General features: G+C 48.2%; 1 protein-coding gene across 3 annotated transcripts in view; it reads left to right on the plus strand.

Annotated features, from left to right (window-relative positions):
• oxsr1b (oxidative stress responsive kinase 1b) overlaps nucleotides 1–12,093 on the plus strand; it is a 57,441-nt gene that overhangs the window by 25,094 nt on the left and 20,254 nt on the right. For all 3 annotated transcript variants that reach the window (XM_030349305.1, XM_030349307.1, XM_030349308.1), the window contains one exon: nucleotides 8,279–8,420. In XM_030349305.1, the coding sequence (XP_030205165.1) occupies nucleotides 8,279–8,420 (142 nt within the window). The remainder of the gene's footprint in view (nucleotides 1–8,278; nucleotides 8,421–12,093) is intronic.

The raw sequence follows: 12,093 nt of genomic DNA on the forward strand, positions 1-12,093 counted from the left end.
AATTATAAAAATAAAAAAATCGTGCTTGGCGCTCTTATTTTGAAACCGCGCGCCGCGATCTCAATACGAGGCTGGGGGTTGCAACGATAAACAGATAGCACTCCAGCCCACAGACCGCTCCAGCCCTCCCAAACTCGAGGCAGACAGTCCATCTCAGCAGCAGTCAAGGCCGATTTAGGGTCGTTTTAGACGCAGAGACGTAAGCACGTAATTTACACAAGGGACTTGTTTTAGACAAGTTTTGATTTACGGTTCCTTTAAGGTTCCTTAAGGATTGCGCGTGTTGCAAGGGGATTCTCCGCCAGAACAGTAGGGGGAGCAACGAACGAATCTGTGGGCGTGGAAGTGGAAATCGCTGGCTTGTTTATATTTATAATTATCATAATTCGTTCTTGTGTTTTCTTCTTCTCCTTCTTCAAAATTCTTCATTCGCTTCTGTCACGGCCTTTTAAAAATGGCGCTATTATGCTGTAAAACCGGAAATGTGAGACTCCTGAAAGGATGTGGTTAGCTGGCCAATCACAGTCTTTGCGAGCTGCGTAGGGCCGTAGTGTTTTAGTCGCATAGTCAGGAATTTTGGCCGACGCACTTAAGCACGTAAGGGGGGATATTTTACCGCGCAAGGGGGGGTTATGTATCTTACGTGCTTACGCGTTACGTCTAAAACAGAGCATATATCGGCCTCAGTCACACGTATACCGACCGGCCCCTTGAGTCACTGAATTTTTTTTTTGTGGCCCCTCATCATTTCTACTTGAGTACCCCTGGTCTAGATAGAACTTTATCAATCCCCTGTAGGAGAAATTTGTTAATAAAACAATAATGGTAAAAGAAAATAAGGAATCTCCCACTTCCGGCTTCCATGAAAGAGAACCAAACTAATTCACACAATAGCGTTCATGCAAATTTAGCATTAAAGGTTCATTTAAGGAAGTTCTCTCCAGTCACGCTGAAAGTAGTTCGCAAGTAGTAGCCCTTTAATTTGCAGTGTCAGAGAATTCTGAGAAATCTGAATGCTGACTAAATCCTCAGAATTCTGACACTGCAAATGATTGCGCGCTACGACTAGTGAACTACTTTAAAAAAAAAACTCGACACCGCGACCAGACGAGAAATGACTGGTGAGAAGAACCTTCTTAATGCCCCGTTTACACCATCCCGCTAATGGCCGCTAATGGCCGATGGACCATCGATGTGGAAGTCGGGGTGATTCGGGTGACATCGGGCTAAAAATGTATGATCGGGTCAATTTATCGGGGTAGCATTTACACATACCCGATGTTATAACGATAACATAACGATTTATGCCAGGGAAGATACCCGAAGTGCGTTTGGCGTCATTTGACGTCATTTGGCGTCATTTGGGGAGAAGGCAAAGGGGAGACTGGTTTAGACTGATATTTATTTATATATTTATTTATATTACAATAGCGATTTTATAATAATAGAACACCGGTTCTAAATGGGCGAAGTACCCTGTAATTATAAAAGTAGGACATCCATCCATCACCCCCAATTTATACCCAAGTGGCAGATTGAGGGTCTTCCTTAACACAATCTGGTCACTCTCAATCGTTATTTGTCTAGGGTTCTCGAGGGTCTTTCGTGTGTCGAGGTTGCCGATATAAAGACGATAAAGCGCGGAAGATTAACGAATATAGCCGATGTGCCCAGGAAAATTCCCGAACGATTTGCGATGTCTTACGTTATACTCCCGTTCTATTCCCGATTATAGCCGATTAGCCCATAGCAATTCCAAGCTCTGGCAGACACGAGTGACAACACGCAAAAAGGACCTGATGATGCCAACATTAAATGGGAACAGATCAAAAACGCTTACTCCAATAGCAGTGAAGTCTGCCTGGGAATAAAGCAAAGGAACAGAAAAGAGTGGATTACAGCAGACACCTGGAAATTCATAGCAGATAGGAGAGCCCTTAAAAATAAATTAATGGAAGCCAAGTCAGAAAGGATTAAATATAAATACAAATTACAATATAGGGAAACTGACAGAACAGTTAAGAGGATGGCAAGAGAAAACAAGAGAAATTATATAAACGGTCTTGCAGACCAGGCAGAAGAAGCAGCAAACAAGGGAGAGCAAGGTAAGGTCTACAAAATCACCAGAATAGTCTGCGGTAGGTACCATAGATCTATAGATACGCCGATCACTGACAAACAAGGGCGAACTCTTACATCAGAGGCTGAAGTAGAGGCAAGGTGGGCTGAACACTTCAGCAAGGTCCTAAACAGACCCCCACCAACAGTCGAAGCAGAGATACAGGAACCTGAGACCGTCCTTGATATTAACACTGCACCACCAGAAGAAAAAGAAATAGTTTCAGCCATCAAATCACTCAAAAACGGAAAAGCCCCCGGGCAAGACAACCTAAACGCAGAACTGTTCAAAGTACACCCAGAACTTTCAGCAAAACTGCTCAAACCACTCTTCACATCCATATGGGAGGGGAAGACGATACCAAACGACTGGTCAAAGGGTGTAATCGTAAAGGTCCCCAAGAAAGGTTCCCTAAAAAACTGCGACAACTGGCGTGGAATTACCCTTCTGTGAATTCCAAGTAAAATACTAGCAAAAGTCATCATACAAAGAATTTCAGATGCAATAGACAGAAGAGAACAAGCAGGGTTCCGGAAAGGAAGAGGGTGTGCCGACCAAATTTTCACTCTGCGCAACATCATAGAGCAGTGAACAGAATGGCAAAGACAGCTATATATCAATTTTGTAGACTTCGAGAAAGCATTTGACAGCATACACAGGAGCAGTTTATGGCGCATTCTACATTTGTATGGGATTCCACAAGAAATCATCCTCATCATAAAGGGTTACACCAACTTCACATGCCTAGTAGGTAACAGCAACCACACTTTTGAAGTCAAGACTGGAGTGAGGCATGGATGCGTGATGTCCGCATTACTCTTGTCCGCGTTGATCTACGATCAACCGAAGATCAACCTAGAGGCATCAGATGGACACTATTTACAACACTTGAAGACCTAGACTTTGCAGACGACTTGGCACTGGTTTCCCATACACACCTACATATACAAGAAAAAACATCCTGTGTCAACAGATTTGCACAACAAATAGGACTGAACATAAGCCTGAAGAAAACAAAGGTAATGACCTTAAACACACAAAATCCCCCACCTATACAAATAAATGGAATAAATATACCCACAACAGAAGAGTTCTCATATCTGGGAAGCATTGTAAGATATGATGGAGGAACAGGCAATGACATCAAAAGCCGACTCAACAAGGCCAGAAACACATTCAGAATGATGAACAATGTGTGGAAGTCCACGAAGTACAGCATCAACACCAAACTCAAGCTATACCAGAGCTGTGTTCTCTCCACCTTACTATACAGCTCTGAATGCTGGAGGATGACAGAGAAAGACCTTTCCAAGATCTCTGCATTCCACACAAGAAACCTCCGAATAATCATGCGTATTTTCTGGCCTAACACCATCTCCAACCAGCAATTACTTGCTCGGACCAACCAAGAAAGTATAGAGACCATCATTACAAGAAGGCGGTGGAGATGGATTGGAAACATCATGCGAAAAGAACAGGATGACATTACAAAAACCGCCCTACACTGGACACCCGAAGGCAAGCGAAAGAGAGGACGACCCAAAGAAACCTGGCGTCGAACAGTGGAGAAAGAACTGAAAGCCATGAAGCAGACCTGGAGTTCAATTCAAAAGCTTGCCCAAAACAGACAGGAGTGGAGATCCTTTGTTGCTGCCCTACATGCCAGTAGGCATAAAGGGCAGTAAGTAAGTAAGCCCATAGCAACACCTGGTAACCGATTCTACCCCGATAGACCCAAAAAAAAAAAAACATGTTCGTTCTTTGCCGATGTTGCCCGATCATCAGAGGCGCTGCATCCCATTAGGCATACCAGGCAATTGCTTGGGGCCCCGGGCCACTACTAGGGGGCCCCCCAAAAAAAAAAAAAATCGGTCACCACTATCGGGTAGGTGTAAACAGGGCATAAATGAACCTTTAATGCTGGATTTAATTATCGGAATTCGGATTTTATCCAAGTATTCTGACTTTATTATCAGAATGCTGAATTTTATCTCACAATTTAGAGTTTATTAGCTTATTCGATTTCTGAATTAAAATTCTTGTGATGAATAATCTACATTTGTGCAGTCGATGTGCAGCACTTTAATTCCCGTCAACTTTGTTTTCTAACACCAGCACTTCCACAACTATGCCCATGTTCCTGACTGCTATATACAAAACCATTTATAGTGCATCTATTTTTCGACTGGGTATTGATAGTAGCCCTGAATGCAGCTTTAATGTCGGCTCTGATTCTGAATGAATGCCGCTGCTGAACTGTGTGAATAAATAAAGGGAACTGAAATCTAAAGAAGACACGTGGTTTTGATGTACCGGTGAATTCCAACTGGAACATTGCTGCCATCAGGGGAAATGAATGTAGCCTAGGCATATTGTAAGTAGCTTTCAATTCCTTGTTTTTTTGTTGAACATATCCATTTGGTATGACAATAGAAACTGAATATTTCTTAATGTGGAGAACCGCTCTAGATTCCCCCACCCCCACACAGATTTTTTCCTGTAGAAACCTATGGTGGAAACCATCACTTCTATGGAAGTAAATGTGTGCCGTCGGATTTTGAAAATAAAAAGCCATTGAACTCTAAGCACTGAATATTTAAGCATTGAAATAACGTATTTGGATTTGAATTGAACTCCTATTCAGCTTTATTTTTCAATGTTAAAATTTCTAAATCAAAGATTCAACGTCAAAAACTTCAACGTGGGGACGTTAATTACGTTGAAATTCAAATCCAGATACGTTATTTCAATGCATAAATATTCAGTGCTTAGAATTTAATGGCTTTTTATTTTCAAAATCCTATGGCACAGATTTACTTCCATACACTTCTCCTTCGTCATGCTTAACTGATCATACCTCTCCATCGTTGGTTACACAAATCTTACCATGGACACTTCCAGAACCCCTCTCAAATTTCAGCCAGCCAGACAATTCACGTCACAGTCACATCTGTTAATTTATGAATAGAATTCTGAACGTTTCCCGCCTCCTAAATAGCCTGGCTATAGCTATGCTGCCTTGTGAGCGATTTCATTTCGCGCTGCGAGGCAGCCTGGATTCCATGGATCCGATTTTCGCCTGAGATGGGGAACCAATCACAGAACGGGGAGGGACGGCAAGACGATGACGACGTCTATGGGACACAATCATCGTCTTCTTCCGAATTGCGTGTGTCTCACGCCGAATGCGTGAGACTTGAGAGCTGTTACCGGTCTATTATCCCAGATGTTGACAGACGCAGTTCAGCAAGAGAGGCGTAGAAGAAGAAGGGGGCCGGATGTTGACAGTAATGGTTGTGGAACTGTGCAGCGCCGTATGACGAATGTATTAAATGTGCAAATTTAATCAGACCTGACTAGAAAGTATTACCCGACACAGTGGCGCGTGAAGTGACAGGAACGCTAGGAACTGACTAGCGCTCTCACTTAGGGTGGTTTGGGGGGGCTGGGGACTAGTGCTCCCCCAGCTCCAGAAAATGACTGCAGAGCATGTAGAGAGGGTGAGATGGCAAGTACAACATACAGAGGGGTCGGCAATCTCTTATGCTTGCCATCCGTCTGACACACACACAGACACACACACACTCAAACACGCACACACACACACAGACACACACACGATGATCCGCTGTAATGAACAGCCCCCCGGTGGCGTGCGGGTGTCTCCCCGCTTCACTGGAGCCGTGGGACGCAGGGCAGCTGGTCCTGGAGGGGGGCGTCATGTGACCACGGCCCTGCCCGCTGTAGTGAACCAGAAGCCTCGGCGTGGGGGGTGTTAGGGTAATGAGGTGATGTCTGCCACGGAGACGGATCATGCAGGTCTGTTTGAAGGACTCAGGAGGAGGGGCACCTCGCCCCCCTCCACTCCTCGGCCCTGGACTGGAGAAGGTCCTATTGATCCTGTCAGCTACTGTGTGTGGGGCGCTCCACGGGGAGGGAGAGAGGGGGAGAGGGAGAGAGGGGGAGAGGGAGAGAGAGAGAGCCAGAGAGAGAGATTATAATGTAAAAAACATAAACCCACTGTAGCAGTTATATGTAGTCATTTAGCAGACGCTTTATCCAAAAGGACTTACAGTGAGTTGAGATGTCATTAAAGTGTCTCTGAGCCCAAAAACTCCTTTGATGGTATCTCAGTTAGTTTGGGCAGACTCAGACTCTCTCCGTCTCCCTCTGCCTCTCCCTGGATCATGTTCTCTATTTCTGTCTCTCTATGCTCTGTCTGCTTGCCCAGGTTTACTGTTTACTCTGAGAGAGGGAGAGAGAGCCCTCCCTGCAGCACAAACCCGTTGAACCCAGCTTCATCCCCACTTCCACCATTGCGCTCTCTCTCTCCTTCTCACGTTGGCACTCTCTCGCTATGCGTCTCAAACACTTAAGCTCCCTCACACATTTCTGCTCTGTCACTCTCGCCTGCCCTCACACATTTCTGCTTTGTCACTCTCGCCTGCCCTCACACACCCAGCATTCTCTCTCTCTCTCTCTCTCTCTCTCTCTCTCTCTCTCTCTCTCTCTCTCTCTCTCTCTCTCTCTCTCTCTCTCTCTCTCTCTCTCTCTCTCTCTCTCTCTCTCTCTCTCTCTCTCTCATCATCCTGGTCGTCTGGCGCCCAGCCTCTGTCACAACCTGTCTCACATTTGGCCCCTGGCCGACGCTGGCAAAGCATCCAGGCCCCTGTGGTTCCTTTGTGTGTCTGTGTGCGTGACCGTGTGGTGGTGGTGTGTGTTCTGTATACAGGCCATGTTGAGCTTTGTTTTGCGGTGTTGTTTTGTCTCTGCTCAGCGAGCTCCGTGGCGGTTTGTTTTCTGGGACAGGGTGCGAGTGAGGGAGCTGTGTTCTGAAACATCAGCACTTTCTGGTCCCCATGGAGAGCTGCGGCCCTATTCTGGACACACACACACACACACACACACACACACACACACACAGTTAAGCTCCCCGACACCCTTCCCCCTTTTCATTGAGCTGTCGCCCAGGCATACAGCCTATCACACGGGGGAATGTCTGTCTGACGCCTAGACCCTGGACCACCTAGACCCTGGACCACCAGACCCTGGACAACCTAGACCCTGGACTAGGACCAAGGGCTGGGAGAGATGATCCAGCAGGTTACCCTGTTCAGCTGGGAGCTGCTGTCAGACCCCTGTAACTTCAGCTTATGAACGTGGGGCTCAATCTCACGGATACGTTACACCCAACTGCCCCCCATCCTCCTTCCTCCTCCTCTTCCTCCTCGTCCTCCTCTTCCTCCCCGTCCTCCTTCCCCTCCTCGTCCTCCTCTTCCTCATCCTCCTAACCGTCCTCCTCCTCTTCCTCAGGCCACCTTGTTTCTAGTGACTACATGAACGCCTTGTTTGAGGTCATAAGCTGTTTGTCTTTCAGCAAGAAACAGATCCACTGGTATAGGGAAACATTGACCTCTAATCTTTTTAGTATGTATAGTATGTGGTTGTTAAGGGTTTGTTTTGATGGATTGGCCTTGCACCATGCTAAGCTCAAGTCGCTAACGCAGTAGCTCCACGCCATGCTGAGCTCGAGGGGCTAACGCATTAGCTCTACCCCATGCGAGGCTCATGGGGCTAACGCAGTAGCTCAACCCCATGCTAAGCTCAGGGGGCTAACACAGTAGCTCCAGTGTGAGCTTCAGGTGAGCTTGGTGCTTGGTCCTGGTCCTGGTGCTAGGTCCTGGCTAGCTCTTGGCTTGCTCCCACAGGGGCAGGGAGTGTAGTGTTGGTTTAATGTGGGGGTACAGCGGGCTAGGGGCCTCCTGGGGGTCATACCCACACTGTCCCGCTCAGCCATGGACCCCTGGGGAGGAGGCTGTTCACTACTGACCTCCGAGGTCATCAGAGTTCTCTTCAGAGTGCCTGCTTACCCATTAGAAGGTGCTGGTCAGTAGGCCGGTTCTGCTCTCCTGTCCCCCTCAGACGTCTCTGTGTTCTCCGGTTCCATCCAGAGAGTGTCAGAGGACACATCAGTCCCCCGCTGGACAATACTGATCTACTGACCAACGGGCCTCTGTATTCTGTGTGTGTGTGTGTGTGTGTGTGTGTGTGTGTGTGTGTGTGTGTGTGTGTGTGTGTGTGTGTGTGTGTGTGTGTGTGTGTGTGTGTGTGTGTGTGTGTGTGTGTGTGTGTCCTGACCCGTGTGCTCTGCTCCTGCAGGGTCCATGCTGGATGTGATCAAGCACATCATCTCTCGCGGGGAGCACAAGACGGGTGTCCTGGACGAGGCCAGCATCGCCACCATGCTGAAGGAGGTGCTGCTGGGGCTGGAGTACGTGCACAAGAACGGACAGATCCACAGGTACCGTGCAGCCGGATACACTGGGGCGGGGCTCAATCTAAGTCCTCCTGGTCCCCCACCACTCTACCACCACTCAGAAGGGCCATGAAAAGAAACAGGCAGGTTATCTCGGGATGAACTCAATGGGCCATAGTTAGTGGTGCTTGGAGGAGGTCACTGTGAGTCCAGCTGGGTTCAGATCCCCTTTGGCTCTGAGTCAAGCTGGTTGCAGATCCCCTCTGGGATCCAGCTGGGTTAGGGCAGAGCTTCAGTGTGAAGGAGGAGCGCGGGCCGCGCCACGCGACGCAGAGACCACAGGTGGGGAGACTCTGGTTCTCTGGTTAATGGCTCACTATGGATGAGGCTGCGCCATGGGCCAAAGGGCCGACCTTACACGCTCACACTCAGCACCAGAGTGGAGCGTCTCAGACAACATGCCACTGTTTCAGAATGAAAACATACTTTATTTTTGCCCTTTCTTTATAGACACGGTGTGAATGAGTTTGTAGATGGTAGGTGTTTTGACCTCAGTCTTACCGTCAGGTAAACACCACTATTGTCAGAACAGAAACTACCGAGCCTTCGATATAATTGTAATCATAATTAATGTTATTTCAAACACAATATAGCCTATTACTCTTAATTAATTAATTGTATAATGCATATGACCTAATAATGGATCATGAGGCCTTCCTACAACGCCCAGAACTTGACAGCCCTGCTTACACGCCCACGCACACAGAGACAGAGAGAGACAAACTCACACACACACACACATGCACACACACACACACACACACACACGCACGCACGCACGCACGCACGCACGCACGCACGCACGCACGCACACACACACACACACACACACACACACACACACACACACACACACACACACACACACACACACACACACACACACACACACACACACACACACACACACACACACACAGACACACACACACACACACACATGGATACTGACACACACAGACACACGTGGACAATCGCACACACACACCCATGCACACTGGCATACACACGCACACACAAATACTATTTCCACCGCCTACAACCCACTTGAGGTGTGATGATCAAAATGATGAACCTCAGAGCTATGTTTAAAGGTATGCTACCTTTTAATGTAACTTCTGTGTATCCCTGCTGTCACCAGACATGAAACACGACTCTCCCACACCACTAGTATTGTGCTTCCTAATGAGTCTGTATCAACACTGACCTTGAGGGCCGGGGGCCCACCACAAGACATTCACCACAGCCAGCAAAGTTCAGCACCTTGGCGTTCACAGGGCGTTGAGGGTGACCTCTCTGCGCCGTGGCGCTGGTGGAACCCGCATCCCGCGGCTAGCAGAGCCCTGCCTGGGAGGGAGGGAAAATAAGTGCTGCTCTGTGTGCACAACATTGGGGAAGCTCAATGAAGCTGTGGGGGTTGATCTAGAAACCATACAGCTCAGAGAATTCTGTTGTAATGAACAATAAACCTTGCAAAGGTAAAATCCCTCCCCAACGAACCTACAAATGTGTCAGAATTTTAGGGCTCCCTCCAGGATGTGGTGCCAGGGGCCGGTGTGGGGCCCCAGAGCCCTAGGAGCAGCCGGTCAACTCGGGGTGCTAGGACGTATATAAAACATACTCTGGACATGTGGAGTAAATCAGGAGCTAAAGGAGGGGGACGGGCAGTTCATATGGAAGTTTCCTCTGATGTTTCCCAGGGTCAGGCTTCAACCCTTCTTCTACTGATCACTCTCCCCCTCTTGCTCGTTTTTGGATGTTAACGAGTGCATCAGGACGGTCAACAAGCAAGGATTCTGCTGCAGTGAGCAGGCAGGATTAAAGGACCTCTTTTTGCTCCTCACTGCTGGTCAGATCAATACTCACAGGGTCAGGTGACCGGGCCTGATGCACATCATCAACACCACAGTTCACACTATGGCCGCGGCCGTCACCCAAAGACAGGGATCAAAGCCTTGAAGTTGAGTGTTGTGTGTATCCACTCGCAGACTAAGGTTTCATGTTGGAGGCTGGGGTCAGGGCAGGCTGATGAGAACGCCCCCCCTGTGCATCTACACCACCCCTATAATCCGTAAAAAGATCCCTCTCAGGCCCGTGCACACGGTTGAAAACTATAGCTACGTTTGTAACTACGGTTCTATGAATTCCGGATGACCGGTGCTTTAGCCCTGGATGTTCCATCTCGGGAACACGTAGGTCGAGTAAATATACCAACAAAGTCACCTAGGTGGCCCGAGAATATCTATATATTCCGGAAGTCACCCGAGGATCTGTTCCAACAGTATCTTCTCGCGAAATCTGAGAAGTCTGAGTGACAGAGAACTCTGGCGGTCATCCGGAATTCATAGAACCGTCATTACATACGTAACTATCGTTCTATTTCATTCCTACTGACTGCCAGAGATGGTGCTTTAGCACTGGATGACTTATACCATAAAGGTCACGAAGTGTACTCACCGATTAAGGGCTCGAAGCCGTTCGCATGACAGCCGTCGCCACAGGATGAGGAGCAGCGACAATAACTCTGTTGAACCGCGCAAACGTACATGATAAGGACCATGTCGCCACGGAGCAAATGTCCTGAAGTGGAAGCCCCTTCAAGGCACCCCATAATGTAGCCATACTCCTGGTAGAGTGGTACTTAATGGCCAAGGGCCCAGGAAGCCCCTGTGCTCTATGCATTCTAGACCAAATCTACAATAAAGTGGAAGAGTCTCTGTTTCGACAGGGCAGCCCCCTTCCTGCAGCCCCCTTAACAGACAAAGTGGTTATCTGTCTTACGCAAGCTGGTTGTCGCTTCAACATATGCCCTAAGCGTCGGGCACAGCGGGTCCTACACTCTTTCTGCACCCCCTGGAGAGCCTGGGAGATTGAAAGCAACCAACTCGATCGATTGGTTTACAGGATGGGGAAACAATCGTTTTGGTAAGAGGAATGGATTCGGCCAGAGCACCACTCCTGACCATCTGAATGCCAGCGCAAACATGCCTGGCTCACTGACAAGGCATGGAGTTCGACGACCCACTTTGCAGTCGCAACCGAAAGTAGGAATGCCATCCTCATGGACAGACGCGTCAGGGCTGCCTGACTTAGCAGCTCAAATGGGGGTAGACATAAGGACCTCAGAGCTACTTGCAAGCTACGTCCCATGCTGGTGCCCTCGGGGGCCGTGGCTCCCTTCAGAAACTGCTTGACATCTGTTTATCCACCCTTGCATGTGCGGCCGAGATCGTTGTAACTTAATCGCGCAGGGTGTCTCTGCTGTTGTCCAACACTGAAAAGCTAGCCGCCGACTGCAAATTAAAAGCAAAGGTAGAAAGGTGATATTAGCTGCTGCGCTAGCCAACGGCTACGTGTAGCCTACACACTTAACTCACCCCTGACCGGAGCCGAAAACAAATTGCAAGTCGCAGCCTTTGGTTGACGAAGTCGAATCGAGGCACCAACCCTTGGGTTACAAGGCTACTTGCGACAAGTTAAAATGGTATATTACAACAAACAATGTTTGTGTGTCCTGCTAGTCTGCTACTGCGAGAAGATAGAAGGAACAGATCCTCGGGTGACTTCCGGAATATATAGATATTCTCGGGTCACACAGGTGTCACAGCCAGGTGACTATGTTGGTATAATTACTCGACCTGCGTGTGCGCTGAGGCAC

Source organism: Gadus morhua, chromosome 23, assembly GCF_902167405.1.
Source record: "Gadus morhua chromosome 23, gadMor3.0, whole genome shotgun sequence".
NCBI classification, from domain to species: Eukaryota; Metazoa; Chordata; class Actinopteri; order Gadiformes; family Gadidae; genus Gadus; species Gadus morhua.